The sequence below is a fragment of the Odocoileus virginianus genome, chromosome X, assembly GCF_023699985.2.
Source record: "Odocoileus virginianus isolate 20LAN1187 ecotype Illinois chromosome X, Ovbor_1.2, whole genome shotgun sequence".
In the NCBI taxonomy this organism is placed as follows: domain Eukaryota; kingdom Metazoa; phylum Chordata; class Mammalia; order Artiodactyla; family Cervidae; genus Odocoileus; species Odocoileus virginianus.
In genome coordinates this window covers 27,457,487-27,472,983 of record NC_069708.1, presented here as the reverse complement: position 1 = coordinate 27,472,983, position 15,497 = coordinate 27,457,487, and the positions used below count along the sequence as shown (strand labels likewise).

General features: G+C 38.3%; 1 protein-coding gene across 3 annotated transcripts in view; it reads right to left on the bottom strand.

Annotated features, from left to right (window-relative positions):
* The window catches only part of KIF4A (kinesin family member 4A), a 128,896-nt gene that overhangs the window by 53,114 nt on the left and 60,285 nt on the right, over positions 1-15,497 (bottom strand). For all 3 annotated transcript variants that reach the window (XM_020882985.2, XM_020882988.2, XM_020882986.2), the window contains exons 11-13: positions 3,578-3,710; positions 1,929-1,987; positions 1,716-1,821 (exon numbers count right to left, since the gene is read on the bottom strand). In XM_020882985.2, the coding sequence (XP_020738644.2) occupies positions 1,716-1,821; positions 1,929-1,987; positions 3,578-3,710 (298 nt within the window). The remainder of the gene's footprint in view (positions 1-1,715; positions 1,822-1,928; positions 1,988-3,577; positions 3,711-15,497) is intronic.

Sequence of the window (15,497 nt, the reverse complement as noted above, 5' to 3'; positions counted from 1 at the left end):
CCTCTATATAGATCATCCTTTCCCCTTTCTCTGTGTGGCAAACTCCTACTCATTTTTTAGGACCTGGTTTCTTCTTCCTGAATTTTCTAGGCAGTTAATCACCCCTTCTGTTGGGCTCCCATCACACTTTGCTCATATTGCTGATGTAAAAGGGTTAAAACAGACATGAGAGAGGGTTCCTAGTTTTCCTTGCCTCCTTTTCCTTTCTCCCCTTTTTGCCATCTCTCCCAGCTGTCATCCTTGACCAACTGACAAAAAACAAGACTTGCAAGAACAATTCTTGAAAAAAATTAGATAATTAGCAGAATGGGATTGCATCAAAATTCTTGAGCAAGAAGCATGAAAACTAGAGCATCCTCCAATCAAAAGATTCACAGCAATTAACAACAAAAACTGCCACCTGAGCCAAACCACAAAGATACACATCCCTCTCTTCTTACCCTATGAAACTCTAATCATATTTCAACTCAGGGAGTTAGTTGGAGTTCAGGAGTATATCAGCTGAGTACATCAGCTGAATAATGTCTTTAATCTTGACTTAAGTCACTTGAATTATTTTCTTTTGATATTAATGCAGTACCTAGCAAGGTTACACAGCTAGTGAGTGGCAGAATGGGCTTCAAACCAGGGTTTTTCTGGCTCTGGAACTCAAATTCTCAAATACTATGGCCTGTTTGTTGGATAAATGAACTGTCATCTTGGACTACCTGTTATAATTTTATACAGTACTACTTATTCTAAAACACTGCTTTCTAGTCTTTTGGTAGTTTACTCATTTTACCTCTTGAACTGGCCATCCTAAACATTCCCTCCACAATATTGTATGGTATTTTTTTCACTGACTCTTTAAGAGTAAAATAGAGGTCTGGATGATTTTACGATACTCTGTTGACAACTCTGCAACACTATGGGGCAAGACCCAGGGTAGAGGATCACTGTTCTGGTAACATTAAAACCTCTGTTTCAGAGCTCTGAATATCTACCAGGCATTTACATACATATTACTGCTTCATAATAATAATCAAGAGAGTACAGATGGAACAAAACAGACCCTAATCTTTTACCAACCAGGACCCTGAACATAATATGATTTTGACCTTTTAAAAAAGTATTTATGCCTAAGGACTAAGAGAAGGAACATCAAAATAAGAGGTTTTGAGGATGGTAGGATTGTAAGAATTTTTCATCAGGAAAAAACAACCACCACCATCCCAGTAAAACCCACCCACAACTACTGTAATAGTTCTAAAAATAAATAGAAATGGAAACTTATAGCAGAATGATCAGTCAAACTAATTTATTACTGGTTATAAAAGAGAGCTATGGTATTCCCTGGAGGCTCTACACTATGGGTCAGAATCCTGCTTATTTAAAATCTGGGTATGGTATAAAGCCTCTTATTAAGTTAGCCTATACTGAAAGGACAGCAAATCAATGACTGCTGCTTGAGCTACCCAGGCAATTTTGTACCCTTGTGTTGCTGTTTCCAGTGTGTGATTAGAATACTGAAATAATAATGTTCCATTGCACATGTGATCTATGAGTGTTTTAACTAATTCAATATTCAGATTGTATCCAATGATCCTTGATCTTTGTCCTCAAAAGCTCACAATCAAGTTGTTTCAGCAAAAGGTACAGGGTTAGATGGGTTTATAAGCATCAAGAGAAGCAAATGAAAGCAATATGCCTATTTACACTACCCCTACTTGGCTTACCGAGAGCTGGGTAATCACTTGCTGCAGGTTACGAATTATCTCTACATTTTCTTTTAATTCTTGGTCTTCCAAAGTCTCCACTAGCTTCTGAAGATCCACTTTGCAGCTGAAAATTTAAGCAAAGGAACCTAAGGGTTAATCAAAGGCCAGCGAGTCCATGGTTATGCACCAAAGTGGTATAGGTCACTAACAAACATCTGGGAGGAAACTTACGCTGCATGCTTCCTGAGCTCTTCTAGCTTGGCATTCATTTTTTCATTTGCTTGTTCTGTCTGCAACAAAGACCCAAGAGATCATCAGTGGCAGTGTCTGATAGCCTCACCTAATTATGCCCTCTCTTCTACTCTTAATGGATTAAAACCTAGGTAGAGAGGCTGCCTCATTTGCTGTAATAGAGGATTTACCGGGCTTTGGTTATTTAGAAATGTGTTTTTTAACAGTCATGGAAATTAGCCCTTTAGTCAACATGAGCTACTAAAAATAGCATCCAAGCAGCTGGGTCTTCTGCTTGCCATGAAGCTCAGCTATGGGGTGGCGCATGAAGCCTTAATTCCATAGAGAACCTTGCAACTGGGGGAAAAAGCAATACTTCCTGGTATGCTATTCCTTGCTGTTTGCAAAAAGCCCACTTGCCTGATAGTTTTAACAAAATAAAGCAAGAAAAAGGATGAGGTATAAGAATGATGGCAGAAAAAAAAAAAGAATGATGGCAGAGAAGACAAAATGGCAGAGACAGCTACATTTTGGAAAGGGTGACTGATACTTTTCATTTTATTTCAATCACAGTATCTGTAACATGCTAGATGCTGCAACAGATTTGGGAAGGGCAGTTTATACAGGACAAAAACGCTGTGCTTGTTATGAAGTTCTGACAAGACATCAAACAAAAACCCTTTGGGCGGCCATTGTAACAACCTTAAAAAGGTTAGATGGGTATGTGGCTAGAATAACAATACTGTCTGTTACGTCAGCCACACTCACATGTTAAGCACAGCTTCTAGGGTTACTTCAAAGACATAAAATGTAGCACTGGAGATAGAAAACTGTATATAAAAAATCCCCTATATCCCATTTTCACCCTTCTGCTAGTAATGGACATTACAATGGACCTAGGATTTGGCTCCCTTTAAAGAAATCTTTAAGAAGCTTACCCTTCCTTGACTGGAGTATACTGATGCATGAAGGTGTATAAATTACAGATGTTCAATTACATTTTAGTGGAAACTCATTTTCATTGCTGGCAATAGCTGTGTTACAAAAGACTGAGCTGTATTTAGACTAGTAGAAAAATGTTAGTGACAAGAGCCAGCACTGATCCAGGAGGTTACTATCCAACAGGTAGTAGGACACAAAACTGGTATAGTTAGTTACATTGTGATCCACCATTTGAAAATTGACCATATGTAAAAGGAGCTAAAATTAATTCCCTAGATGTTTCATCTCATCATGGCAGCTGTTAGGATGGGATGTGAAATGTGACAACATTTGGGGAAGAGGGATAGAAAGGAACTAAAATCTTAGTGAGGAGATAGTTACTTGGTGTTATGGATGATTAGGCAGAACTTAAGTTGAAAGAGGGACCTGGTTCTTTCTTCTCTGCTCTTTTAGAACAAATCCATTTTAAAATGGGATTCATGAAGATTCTTTGTGGTAGATACACAGGTCTTCACAGTATAATTCATTTAACTTCTCTGTATGTTTGATTATACTTTGTTGGATTTTCCCTGGAGGGGTTCCATGGAGGATATGGCAATATTAATCCATTTCTTTTCATGTAACTTATCTCTCATAATGAGAGATAAATATTTCAGAAACTAAAGCTAGTAAATGTCCAGACTGCTAGTTTAATCTTGGAGCCTCACCAAAATGATCCTCTCCAACATCTGAGCTGTCTGACCAGCAGCCTCACTTAGACCACGACTTAATTTTTCATTCTCCTCTACCAGTGACTGATTCTTCTCCATTAGGGATTGTAGATTCTCTGATGGTTCCACACTAAAACAAAGAAAGTAACATATTAGAAAAATATCTGATCAATAATACCCATATTAGAGGTGGATTAAAAATATATATCCCATAGGCCTTTGGGGGGCTTGGCTTAAAATTACCCCTCGCAAACCTAGAAAAAAAAGTATGTCCGTTCTTTCAGCCAGGTAGTATACTGGATAAACAAAAATGTACGCCTGAACTATTTTAAATTAATGGTTTGGAGGAAAGTAATAATTTAGAGCCAGATATGGTTGGAAAATTCTGAAAGAGATGGGAATACCAGACCACCTGACTTGCCTCTTGAGAAACCTGTATACAGATCTGGAAGCAACAGTTAGAACTGGACATGGAACAACAGACTTGTTCCAAATAGGAAAAGGAGTACGTCAAGGCTGTATGTTGTCACCCTGCTTATTTAACTTATATGCAGAGTGCAACATGAGAAACGCTGCACTGGATGAAGCATAAGCTGGAATCAAGATTGCCAGGAGAAATATCAATAACCTCACATATGCAGATGACATTACCGTTATAGCAGAAAGTGAAGAAGAACTAAAGAGCCTCTTGATGAAAGTGAAAGAGGAAAGTGAAAAAGTTGGCTTAAAGCTCAATATTCAGAAAACTAAGATCATGGCATCCGGTCTCATCACTTCATGGCAAATAGATGGGGAAACAGTGGCTGACTTTATTTTTGGGGGCTCCAAAATCACTGGAGATGGTGATTGCAGCCATGAAATTAAAAGACACTTACTTCTTGGAAGGAAAGTTATAACCAACCTAGACAGCATATTAAAAAGCAGAGACATTACTTTGTCAGTGAAGGTCCATCTAGTCAAGCCTATGGTTTTTCCAGTAGTCATGTATGGATGTGAGAGTTGGACTATAAGAAAGCTCAGTGCCAAAGAATTGATGCTTTTGAATTGTGGTGTTGGAGAAGACTCTTGAGAGTCCCTTGGACTGAAAGGAGATCCAACTAGTCCATCCTAAAGGAGATCAGTCCTGGGTGTTCATTGGAGGGACTGATGTTGAAGCTGAAACTCCAATACTTTGGCCACCTGACACAAGAGCTGACTCATTTGAAAAGACTCTGATGCTGGGAAGATTGAGGGCAGGAGAAGAAGGGGATGACAGAAGATGAGATGGTTGGATGGCATCACCGACTCAATGGACATGGGTTTGGGTGAAATTTGGGAGTTGGTGATGGACAGGGAAGCCTGGTGTACTGAGGTTCATGGGGTCGCAGAGAGTTGGACATGACTGAGCGACTGAACTGAACTGAACTGAAATGATGGTTGCAACAGGAATGACTAACTTTTATCCTTAGCTCTTGGTTTAAGATCTTTCTACTTATTCCAAATATGTAAGAAGTTTCCCTCTTCTAATTCTCAATCCTTCATTAAAGATTAGGGAAACAGAGAAAGAAGAGGTATGGAGGAGGTAGAAGTGAAACTCCTCATGGTCAAACTTTAAGCTCATTAACATAAGTGATTTACCAATCTGCTGTATAGTTTAGAGAAATAGCATTTAGGAACCAAAATGTTGAAACGATGATCTGTGGTCACTAAGAACACATTTCACAACTTTCCATAAATAAGTGGTCCCTTCTAAATGTTTGCCTTGCTTCAAACTGATGACCCATAGCCTCCTGTTCATTTGTCTATCAATTTTTAATGGCTTAGCGTGGGTGGTGGCAACAATAGCATTCATTTCAAATGGGAGTGAAAGGAAGGGACAGAAATAGTTTAAAAGATAAGAATGTTTGGAATTTATGCAGATAATTTGCTATATCAGTTCCAGAATAATGAAGCAGATCAATAAAAAGCAGTTTTGATTTGCTTTTTTTTCTTTTAATTCACTGGGATTAATTGTTCAAAAGACTGGAAAATAGGACTGGCAAAAAAAGATCAGAAGAAATATGAAGATTTGATTTGAAGGAAATGGCAGGGGGAAATGAATAGTTGCAAGGATATAATAAAGAGAAAAAAAGGACAGGGAACAGCTGTTCTCAATCTCAAGAAAGGACAGAAAAAGATTTTAGGAACAGATGCCCTCTCACCCAGTTTAAGACTTCCATGAATTCTTATAGAAGATCTTAGCATGTTCTTTATCAAAAAGTTAATAGCAAGGTCACACTATAGGGTCTCATATTATACTCTTGAGAATTTATTAGCACTCTTATGAAGGAATGCTCAATTAAAATGTGGATTATAAAAATAAACTATGGGTAAATTTAGTGTTATTTGAGATTGCTCTGATGTCTTTATTGTTATTAAACTGAAAACTTCCATGTATCATTCATGCAAGTTGACAAGCTCCAAAGTAATGATACCTTTTACTCAATAGTTTCTTCCCCTCTAAAAATTTCCAAGGTTTCTCCAAATGGAGAAAATACAATGGAAACCAATGTTTCCTCTTTTCAGATGCTATTTAACTGCCAGTGCTACTAGGAATTCAAGTTAGTTGAGTATGTGCGAATTGACAAACAGGCTCAGAAAATCTATACAAAAGCTTCAATGACACACATTCAAAAAGATAAGTATATAACCTAAGGAAAAAAAAAACAAAAAAATTCATGTATATAAACTAAATTTTGTTAAAAAGCCTTAAGAAACATCTCTAAAAATATAGTGTACATTTTTGAAGAAAATAGCAGCATCTTTATTTCTCTGAAAAACATTGAACAATTGAGTTAAATTGATTCTTTCATCAACTGTTTCTTAGAATCTGTTACTTTTGTAGCTGAAATTATATCCTATAGGTTATTCTAGGTAGTCAGAAGTCTGAAATGGTTTTGGTTAGTCTTGTCTTACATGAAACAAGTCTATACTAAATTGAAAGGAAATTAAGATAGGTCAACTGCTTCTAAACTGGCTATACTAGAATGAATGTTTAGCAGACCCTTTAAAAGATCCAAGCTTTCCTCAGTTTCTTTATCTAACATTCTTAAAATATTATCAGGAAACCAAGATTAAACAATCCAGAGAGGGAGGAATTCAAAGAGAAAGACAGTCATTTCTGGGTGATAAAATTATGGCAATTTTAAGATTTATTCTTTATACTTTTCTAAATGTCCTAAAGAAGCAATGTATCACTTTTATAATCAGAAAAAATGATTGAGTTATTGAAAAATAAGGATATTAAAATAAAATAGGTTCACACCAAACTCCAAATGGAAAAATGAAACGTACAAAATAAAAGCAACATAAGTACCAGAAGAAAACATGGGTGAATTCCTCTTTAATCTTGGCATAGGGAAAGGCTTTCTAACTATGAATCAAAATTCAGAAACATGAGGAGAACATAAAAACAATGTAACCACATTGGAAAATGGTTTGGCAGTTTCTTTAAAAGTTAATCACATGACCCCAAAGTTCCACTTGTACCTTCCCAATAAAAAACATATATCCATACAAAAACTTGCAATTGAATGTTCATGGCAGCATGAACATAACATAATTGCTAATAGCCCCAAAGTTGAGACAACCCAAAAGTTCATCAACTGGGAAACGGATAGACAAAATGTGGTATATCTAGACAATGGAGTACTACTTGACAACAAAAAGGTATGAAGTACTGATAATCTCAGAAATATTATAGGTCAAAGAAATCAGACAAAAAGTTCACATACAGCAAGATTCCACATATATGAAATGTCCATAATAGGCAAATCTTGTAGAAAGCAGATTAGTGATTGCCTGGGTTTGGGAGTGGGAATAGAAGTGACTACAACTGAACACAAAGGATCTTTTTGGAGTGATGGAAATGTTCCAAAATTGGACTGTGGTGATAGTTGCACAACTCTGTAAATTTACTAAAAGCCATTGAATTTGGACTTCCCTGGTGGTGCAGTGGATAAGAACGTGCCTGCCAATGCAGGCGACATGGGTTCAATCCCTGGTCCAGGAAGATTCCACATGCTGCAGAGCAACTAAGCCTGCGTGCTGCAACTACTGAGCCTGAATGCTGCAACTATTGAAACCCATGAGCATAGAGACTGTGCTCCACAACAAGAGAAGTCGTGGCAATGAGGAGCCCTCACACCACAACAAAGAATAGCCCCAGGTCACCGCAACTAGAGAAAAAAGCCTGGGCACAGCAAGGAAGACCCAGTGCAGCCAATAAATAAATAAAAATTGGAAAAAAAAACACCCATTGAATTGTATACTTAAAGTGAATGGATTTAATGGTATATAAATTATATCTCAATAAATCTAGAGGTTAAAAAAATCCAGAGGTAATAAAAAAATGACTCAAACTTTTTACTACATAAAATGTATTTTTTCGCATGATCCAAAAAAACCATGAACAAAGTACAAAACAAATTAGGAGAAAATATTTGTGACACACACTACAGACAAAAGACTAATATCACTAATATACAAAGAACTACTGAAAATAAGGGCAAAAATTAGGGTGGTTATCATAAAAAAAAAAGAAAGAAAATACCAAGTACTGGCAAGGATGTGAAGAAATAAACATTTGTACACTTCTGGAGGAATGTAACATAGTGTAGCCACTATGGAAAAGGGTATGGCAATTTAATAAAAAAATAAAAAATAGAATAAATAAATGATCCAGCTATTCTACTTCTTGGTATATACCCAAAAAACTGAAAGCAGAGTTATTTGCATACCCATGTTCATAGAAGCATTATTCACAATACCCAGGAGGTAGAAGCAACCCATGTCCATTGACACATGAATGGATACACAACATGTGGTATAGACAAACAACGGAATACCATTCAGCCTTTAAGCGGAACAAAATTCTGGGACTTCCCTGGTGGCCAAGTAGTTAAGAATCCACCTTGCAGACATCCCTGGTGGTGGAGTGGAGAAGACTCCTCCTGCCAATGCAGGAGATATGGCTTTGATCCTTGGTCTGGGAAGATTACAATAGAATGGGAAAGACTAGAGATCTCTTCAAGAAAATTAGAGACACCAAGGGAACATTTCATGCAAAGATGGGCACAACAAAGGACAGAAATTGTATGGAACTAATAGAAGCAGAAGATATTAAGAACAGGTGGCAAGAATACACAGAAGAACTATAAAAAAAAGATCTTCATGACCCAGGTAACCATGATGGTGTGATCACTCACCTAGAGCCAGACATCCTGGAATGCAAAGTCAAGTGGGCTCTAGGAAGCAACACTATGAACAAAGCTAGTGGAGGTGATGAAATTCCAGTTGAGCTATTTTAAATCCTAAAAGATGATGTACTCAATATGCCAGCAAATTGGGAAAATTCAGCAGTGGCCACAGGACTGGAAAAGGTCAGTTTTCATTCCAATCCCAAAGAAAGGCAATGCCAAAGACTGCTCCAACTACTGCATAATTGCATTCATTTCACACACTAGCAAAGTAATGCTCAAAATTCTCCAAGCCAGGCTTCAACAGTACGTGAACCATGAACTTCCAGATGTTCAAGCTGGATTTAGAAAAGGCAGTGAAACCAGAGATCAAATTGCCAACATCTGCTGGATCACAGAAAAAGCAAGAGTTCCAGAAAAATATCTGCTTCTGCTTTATTGACTACACCAAAGCCTTTGACTGTGTGGATCACAACAAACTGTGGAAAATTCTTAAAGAGATGGGAATACCAGACCACCTCACCTGCCTCCTAAGAAATCTGGATACAGGTCAAGAAGCAACAGTTAGAATCGGACATGGAACAACAGACTGTTTCTAAATTGGGAAAGGAGTACATCAAGGCTGTATGTACTGCTTATTTAACTTATATGCAGAGTACATCATGAGAAATGCTGGGCTGGATGAAGCACAAGCTGGAATCAAGATTGCTAGGAGAAATATCAAGAACCTCAGATATGCAGATGACACCACCCTTATGGTAGAAAGCAAAGAACTAAAAAGCCTCTTGATGAAAGTGAAAGAGAGTGAAAAAGTTGGCTTAACAGTCAACATTCAAAAAACAAAGATCATGGCATCCAGTCTCATCACTTCACTGGCAAACAGATGGGGAAACATTGAAGACAGTGAAAGACTTTAGTTTTTTGGGCTCCAAAATCACTGGAGATGGTGAATGCAGCCATGAAATTAAAAGATGCATGTTCCAAGCTAAGATGGCGGAGGAATAGGATGGGGAGACCACTTTCTCCCCTACAAATTCATCGAAAGAACATTTGAACGCTGAGCAAACTCCACAAAACAACTTCTGATCGCTAGCAAAGGACATCAGGCGCCCAGAAAGGCAGCCCATTTTCTTCTAAAGGAGGTAGGACAAACTATAAAAGATAAAAAGAGAGACAAAAGAACTAGGGATGGAGACTCCTCTGGGAAGGGAGTCGTAATAGAGGAAGTTTCCAAACACCAGGAAACCCTCTCACGGGCGGGTCTGGGGGAAGTTTTCAAATCTTGGAGGGCAACCTAACTGGGAGGAAAAATAAATAAAACCCACAGATTAAATGCCTAAAAGCAACTCCCAGCAGAAAAGTACCCCAGACACTCCCATCCACCACCAGCAAGTGGGGGCTGAAAGGAGAGGAGCAGATGGGTAAGGACCTGAATGCCCTGAGGGCAATCGGAGGGAGATAACATGAGATAGCAACTTAAACTGTGGGATAGTAAGAGAGAGAGAAAATTAACCAGCGAAAAGCCTCTATGACCCACCTCCCAGAATATTGGAAATAAAAGCAAAAATAAACAAATGGGACCTAATGAAACTTAAAAGCTTTTGCACAACAAAGGAAACTATAAGCAAGGTGAAAAGACAGCCCTCAGATTGGGAGAAAATAATAGCAAACGAAGCAACAAAGGATTAAATCTCAAAAATATACAAGCAACTCCTGCAGCTCAATTCCAGAAAAATAAATGACCCAATCAAAAAAATGGGCCAACGAACTAAACAGACATTTCTCCAAAGAAGACATACAGATGGCTAACAAGCACATGAAAAGATGCTCAACATCACTCATTATCAGAGAAATGCAAATCAAAACCTCAATGAAGTACCATTACACGCCAGTCAGAATGGCTGCTATCCAAAAGTCTACAAGCATTAAATGCTGGAGAGGGTGTGGAGAAAAGGGAACCCTCTTACACTGTTGGTGGGAATGCAAACTAGTACAGCCACTATGGAGAACAGTGTGAAGATTCCTTAAAAAAACTGGAAATAGAACTGCCATAAGACCCAGCAATCCCACTTATGGGCATACACACCAAGGAAACCAGAACTGAAAGAGGCACATGTACCCCAATGCTCATCGCAGCACTGTTTATAATAGCCAGGACATGGAAGCAACCTAGATGCCCATCAGCAGATGAATGGATAAGGAAGCTGTGGAACATATATACACAATAGAATATTACTCAGCCATTAAAAAGAATTCATTTGAGGTGGATGAAACTGGAGCCCATTATGCAGAGTAAAGTTAGCCAGAAAGAAAAACACCAATACAGTATACTAACGCATATATATGGAATTTAGAAAGATGGTAACGATAACCCTATATGCAAGACAGAAAAAGAGACACAGATGTATATAACAGACTTTTGGACTCTATGGGAGAAGGCGAGGGTGGGATGATCTGAGAAAACAGCATTGAAACATGTATATTATCCAGCGTGAAACAGATCGCCAGTCCAGGTTGGATGCATGAGACAAGTGCTTGGGGTTGGTGCACTGGGACGACCCAGAGGGATGGGATAGGGAGGGAGGTGGGAGGGGGGGTTCAGGATGGGGAACACATGTAAATCCATGGCTGATTCATGTCAATGTGTGGCAAAACCCACTACAATATTGTAAAGTAATTATCCCCCAACTAATAAAAATAATTAGGGGGGAAAAAAAAGAAATGTATATCCAACTGCTTGCTAGAAATCACCTGAAATTCTGTCAGACAACTCAAATGTAGAATTGCTCAAACTGAATTAAACTTCTTTCCCTATCTTAAAAAAAAAAGATGCATGTTCCTTGGAAGAAAAGCTAAGACCAACCCAGACAGCATATTGAAAAGCAGAGACATTACTTTGCCAACAAAGGTCTGTATAGTCAAAGCTATGGTTTTTCCAATAGTCATGTATGGATGTTAGAGTTGGACTATAAAGAAAGCTGAGTGCCAAAGAATTGATGCTTTGAACTGTGGTGTTGGAGAAGACTCTTGAGAGTCCCTTGGACTACAAGGAGATCCAACCAGTCCATCCTAAAGGAAATCAGTCCTGAATATTCATTGGAAGGACTGATGCTGAAGCTGAAGCTGAAGCTCCAATACTTTTGGTCACCTGACATGAAGAACTGACTCATTGGAAAATACCCTAATGCTGGAAAAGATTGAAGGTGGGAGGAGAAGGGGACAGCAGAGGATGAGATGTTTGGATGGCAGTACCTACTCGATGGACATGAGTTTGAGCAAGCTCCAGGAGTTGGTGATGGATAGGGAAGTCTGGCGTGCTGTAGTCCATGGGGTTGCAAAGAGTCAGACACAATTAAGCAACTGAACTGAACTGAACTGAATTGGGAAGATTCTACATGCTAGGGAGCAACTGAGCCCATGTGCTGCAACTACTGAAGCCCACATGCCTAGAGCCTGTGCTCCACAAGAAGAGAAGCCGCCACAATGAGAAGCCTGTGCCCTGCAATGAAGAGTAGCTCCTCCCCGCTTGCCTCAACTAGAGAAAGCCCATGCACAGCAACAAAGATTAAGCACAGCCAACATCATAATAATAATAAACTAAAAAGAATCTGCCTTGCAATGCAGGGGACATGGTTTGGTCCCTGGTTGAGGAACTAAGATCCTACATGCCTCAGAGCAACTAAGCCCATGCACCACAACTATAGAACCCATGAGCTGCAACTACTAAGCCTGCGTGCCACAACCAGTCTGTGCACCACAATGAAAGATCCTGCATGACACAACAAAGACCCCCATGCCGCAACTAAGACATGACTCAGCCAAATAAATAAATATTTTAAAAAGAGGAAGGAAATTCTCACACATACTACAACATGGATGAAACTTGAAGACATCATGCTAAGTGAAACAATCACTAAAAGACAACTATTGTATTATTCCATTCATATGAGGTACTTAGAGTAATCAATGAAAGTAGAATTATGATTGTCAGGGGCTGGAGAGAAGGGGAAATAAGGAGTTATTTTTTAATGGGTACAGTTTCGGTTTTGCAAGATGAAAGAAAAAATTTGGGGAATGGATGGTATTGCTGGTTGCTCAATATTGTGAATATACTTAATGCCAATGAACTGTATACTTAAAATGGTAAAATTTTTATGCATATTTAATCACATTTTTTTTTTTTTAAAAGGGCCAACGGATCAAAAAACCCAATAAAAAATGGGACACATGAACAGACAGTTTACCAGAAAAAGAGATAAAAGTGGCCCTGAAACATTTGGGAAAAAAAGCTCAAATCCATTCATGATTAAAGAAATGCAAATTAAAACAACATTGAGATAGAATTTCTCTTGTATCAGATTAGCAAAAATTGAAAATATATTGACAACACATTCTATTGGCGAAGCTGTGGGGAAAAAAGCACTCTTACACACCGCTGTTGGGAATACAAATAGGTATAATCCTGGAAGGGAATGTGGCAATATCTAACAAAACCACACATGCACTTACCTTTTGCCCCAGCAATCCCATTCCTAGAAACCTACTCTGAAGAAAACTAACAATATGAAAATATATGCAGGGATTTCCCTGGTGGTTCAATGGCTAAGATTCCACACTCTCAGTGCAGGGTGTCTGAGTTCTATCCCTGGTCAGGGTACTAGATCCCATATGCCACAGCTGAGTCCACATGCCACAACTAAAGATCCTCCATGCTGCAACTAAGACCCAGTGCAGCTAATAAGGAAAGAAAGAAAAAGGAAGAAAATATACACATAAAAGGCTATTCACTGCAGCATGTCTGTAATTGCAAAGTATTGGAAACCTAAATGCCCATACATAGGAGAGAAGGTGAATTACTACGTATGGCACATATACACAATAAGAGTACCATGGAGCTGTACAAAAAAGAATGAGGAAGACTTCTATGCACTGATAAATGACTTTTAGAAAATACTGAAAAAAGCAAAGCCACGAAGTATATTTATAGTGTACTACCATTCATATGAGAAAGAAGGGGATATGAAATAATATGCAAGTAACTGCTCATTTGTACAAAAGAAATATAGGAAGAAACTAATGAGATTGATTAAAAACAGGGGTAAGGAGAATGTGGTGGTAAAGAAGTAGAAGTAAGGGTGGAATGGGGACAGGATAGCAGGGACAAACAGGAACACTTCTCTGAGTATACATATTTTTTTCTTTAAAAAAATTGTGGTAAAAAGCATAACATAAAATTTACCATCTTAACCATTTTTAAATGTACAGTTCAATAGTGTTAGTATATTCACACTGTTGTGCAATGACTCTCCATAACCTTTTCATCTTGTAAAACTGAAACACCATACCCATTCAACAGCAACTCTCCATCCCCGGTCTATTCTTTTAGTTTCTGTCACTGCTTTTATTCATAAAATGCTCTTTACCTTCACCTATATGCACAGAGAACTTTGCCTATATTTTTTTCTAGTTCTCTTGTAGGTTTTTTTCTTTTTTTATATTGTGGTAAAAAAACACATGGGCTCAGTGGGTAAAGAACCTGCCTATAATGTAGGAGACACTGCAGATACAGGTTCGATTCCTGGGTCAGGAATATCCCCTGGAGGAGGGCACGGCAACCCACTCCAGTATTCTCGCCTGGAGAATCCCATGGACAGAAGAGCCTGGTGGGCTACAGTCTGTAGGTCACAAAGAGTCTGACACGACTGAAATGACTGAGGACAGCACAGTACAGCAAAAAACATATAACATAAAACTTGTCATCTTAACTGCTTTTAAGTGTACAATTGAGTAGCATTAAGTATATTTACATTGCTGTGAAACAGATCTCCAGAAATTTTTCATCTTGTAAAACTCAAATTATACACCCATTAAATAATAACTCCCCTTTTGGCCCTCCCCTAGCCCTTGGTAACCACCATGCTGCTATTCATTTCTGTGAATATGACTACTTTAAATTCCTTATATAAGTAGAATCATACAGTATTTGTTTTTTTGTGACTGGATTATTTCACTTACATAATGTCCTACAGTTTCATTCATGTTGTAACATGTGATAGGATTTCCTTCCTTTTTAAGGCTGAATGATATTGGGAAAGATTGAGGGCAGGAGGAGGAGGTAACAGAGGATGAGATGGTTGGATGGCACAGCAACTAAATGGACATGAGTTTGAGCAAACTCTGGGAGATAGTGAAGGATAGAGAAACCTGATGTGCTGCAGTCCATGGTGTCACAAAAGTCAGACATGACTGAGAGACTGAACGAAAACAACAACAACATTTTGTTGTATGTATATATTGTTGCTTAGTTGCTAAGTCATGTCTGATTCTTTTGTGACTCCATGGACTGTAGCCCATCAGGCTCTTCTGTCCATGGGATCTATTATGAATATGTGGGTAAGCAAGTATCTCTTTGAGACCCTGTTTACAGTTCTTTAAGATATAGTGGGATTGCTGGATCATATGGTAGTTCTATTTTTAATTTTTTGAGCTACCTCCATACTGCTTTCCATAGCAGTTATATCATTTTACAATCCATTCAACAATGTACAAAGGTTCTAATTTCTCCACATTCTCCTTGCATCCTTTCCAACATTTGTTACTTTCTTCTTTTTTTTTATAGTAGCTATCCTGACAAGGTGTATGGTAATATCTCACTGCGATTTTGATTTGCATTTCTCTGCTCTGAGTGTATCTTTTTGTAA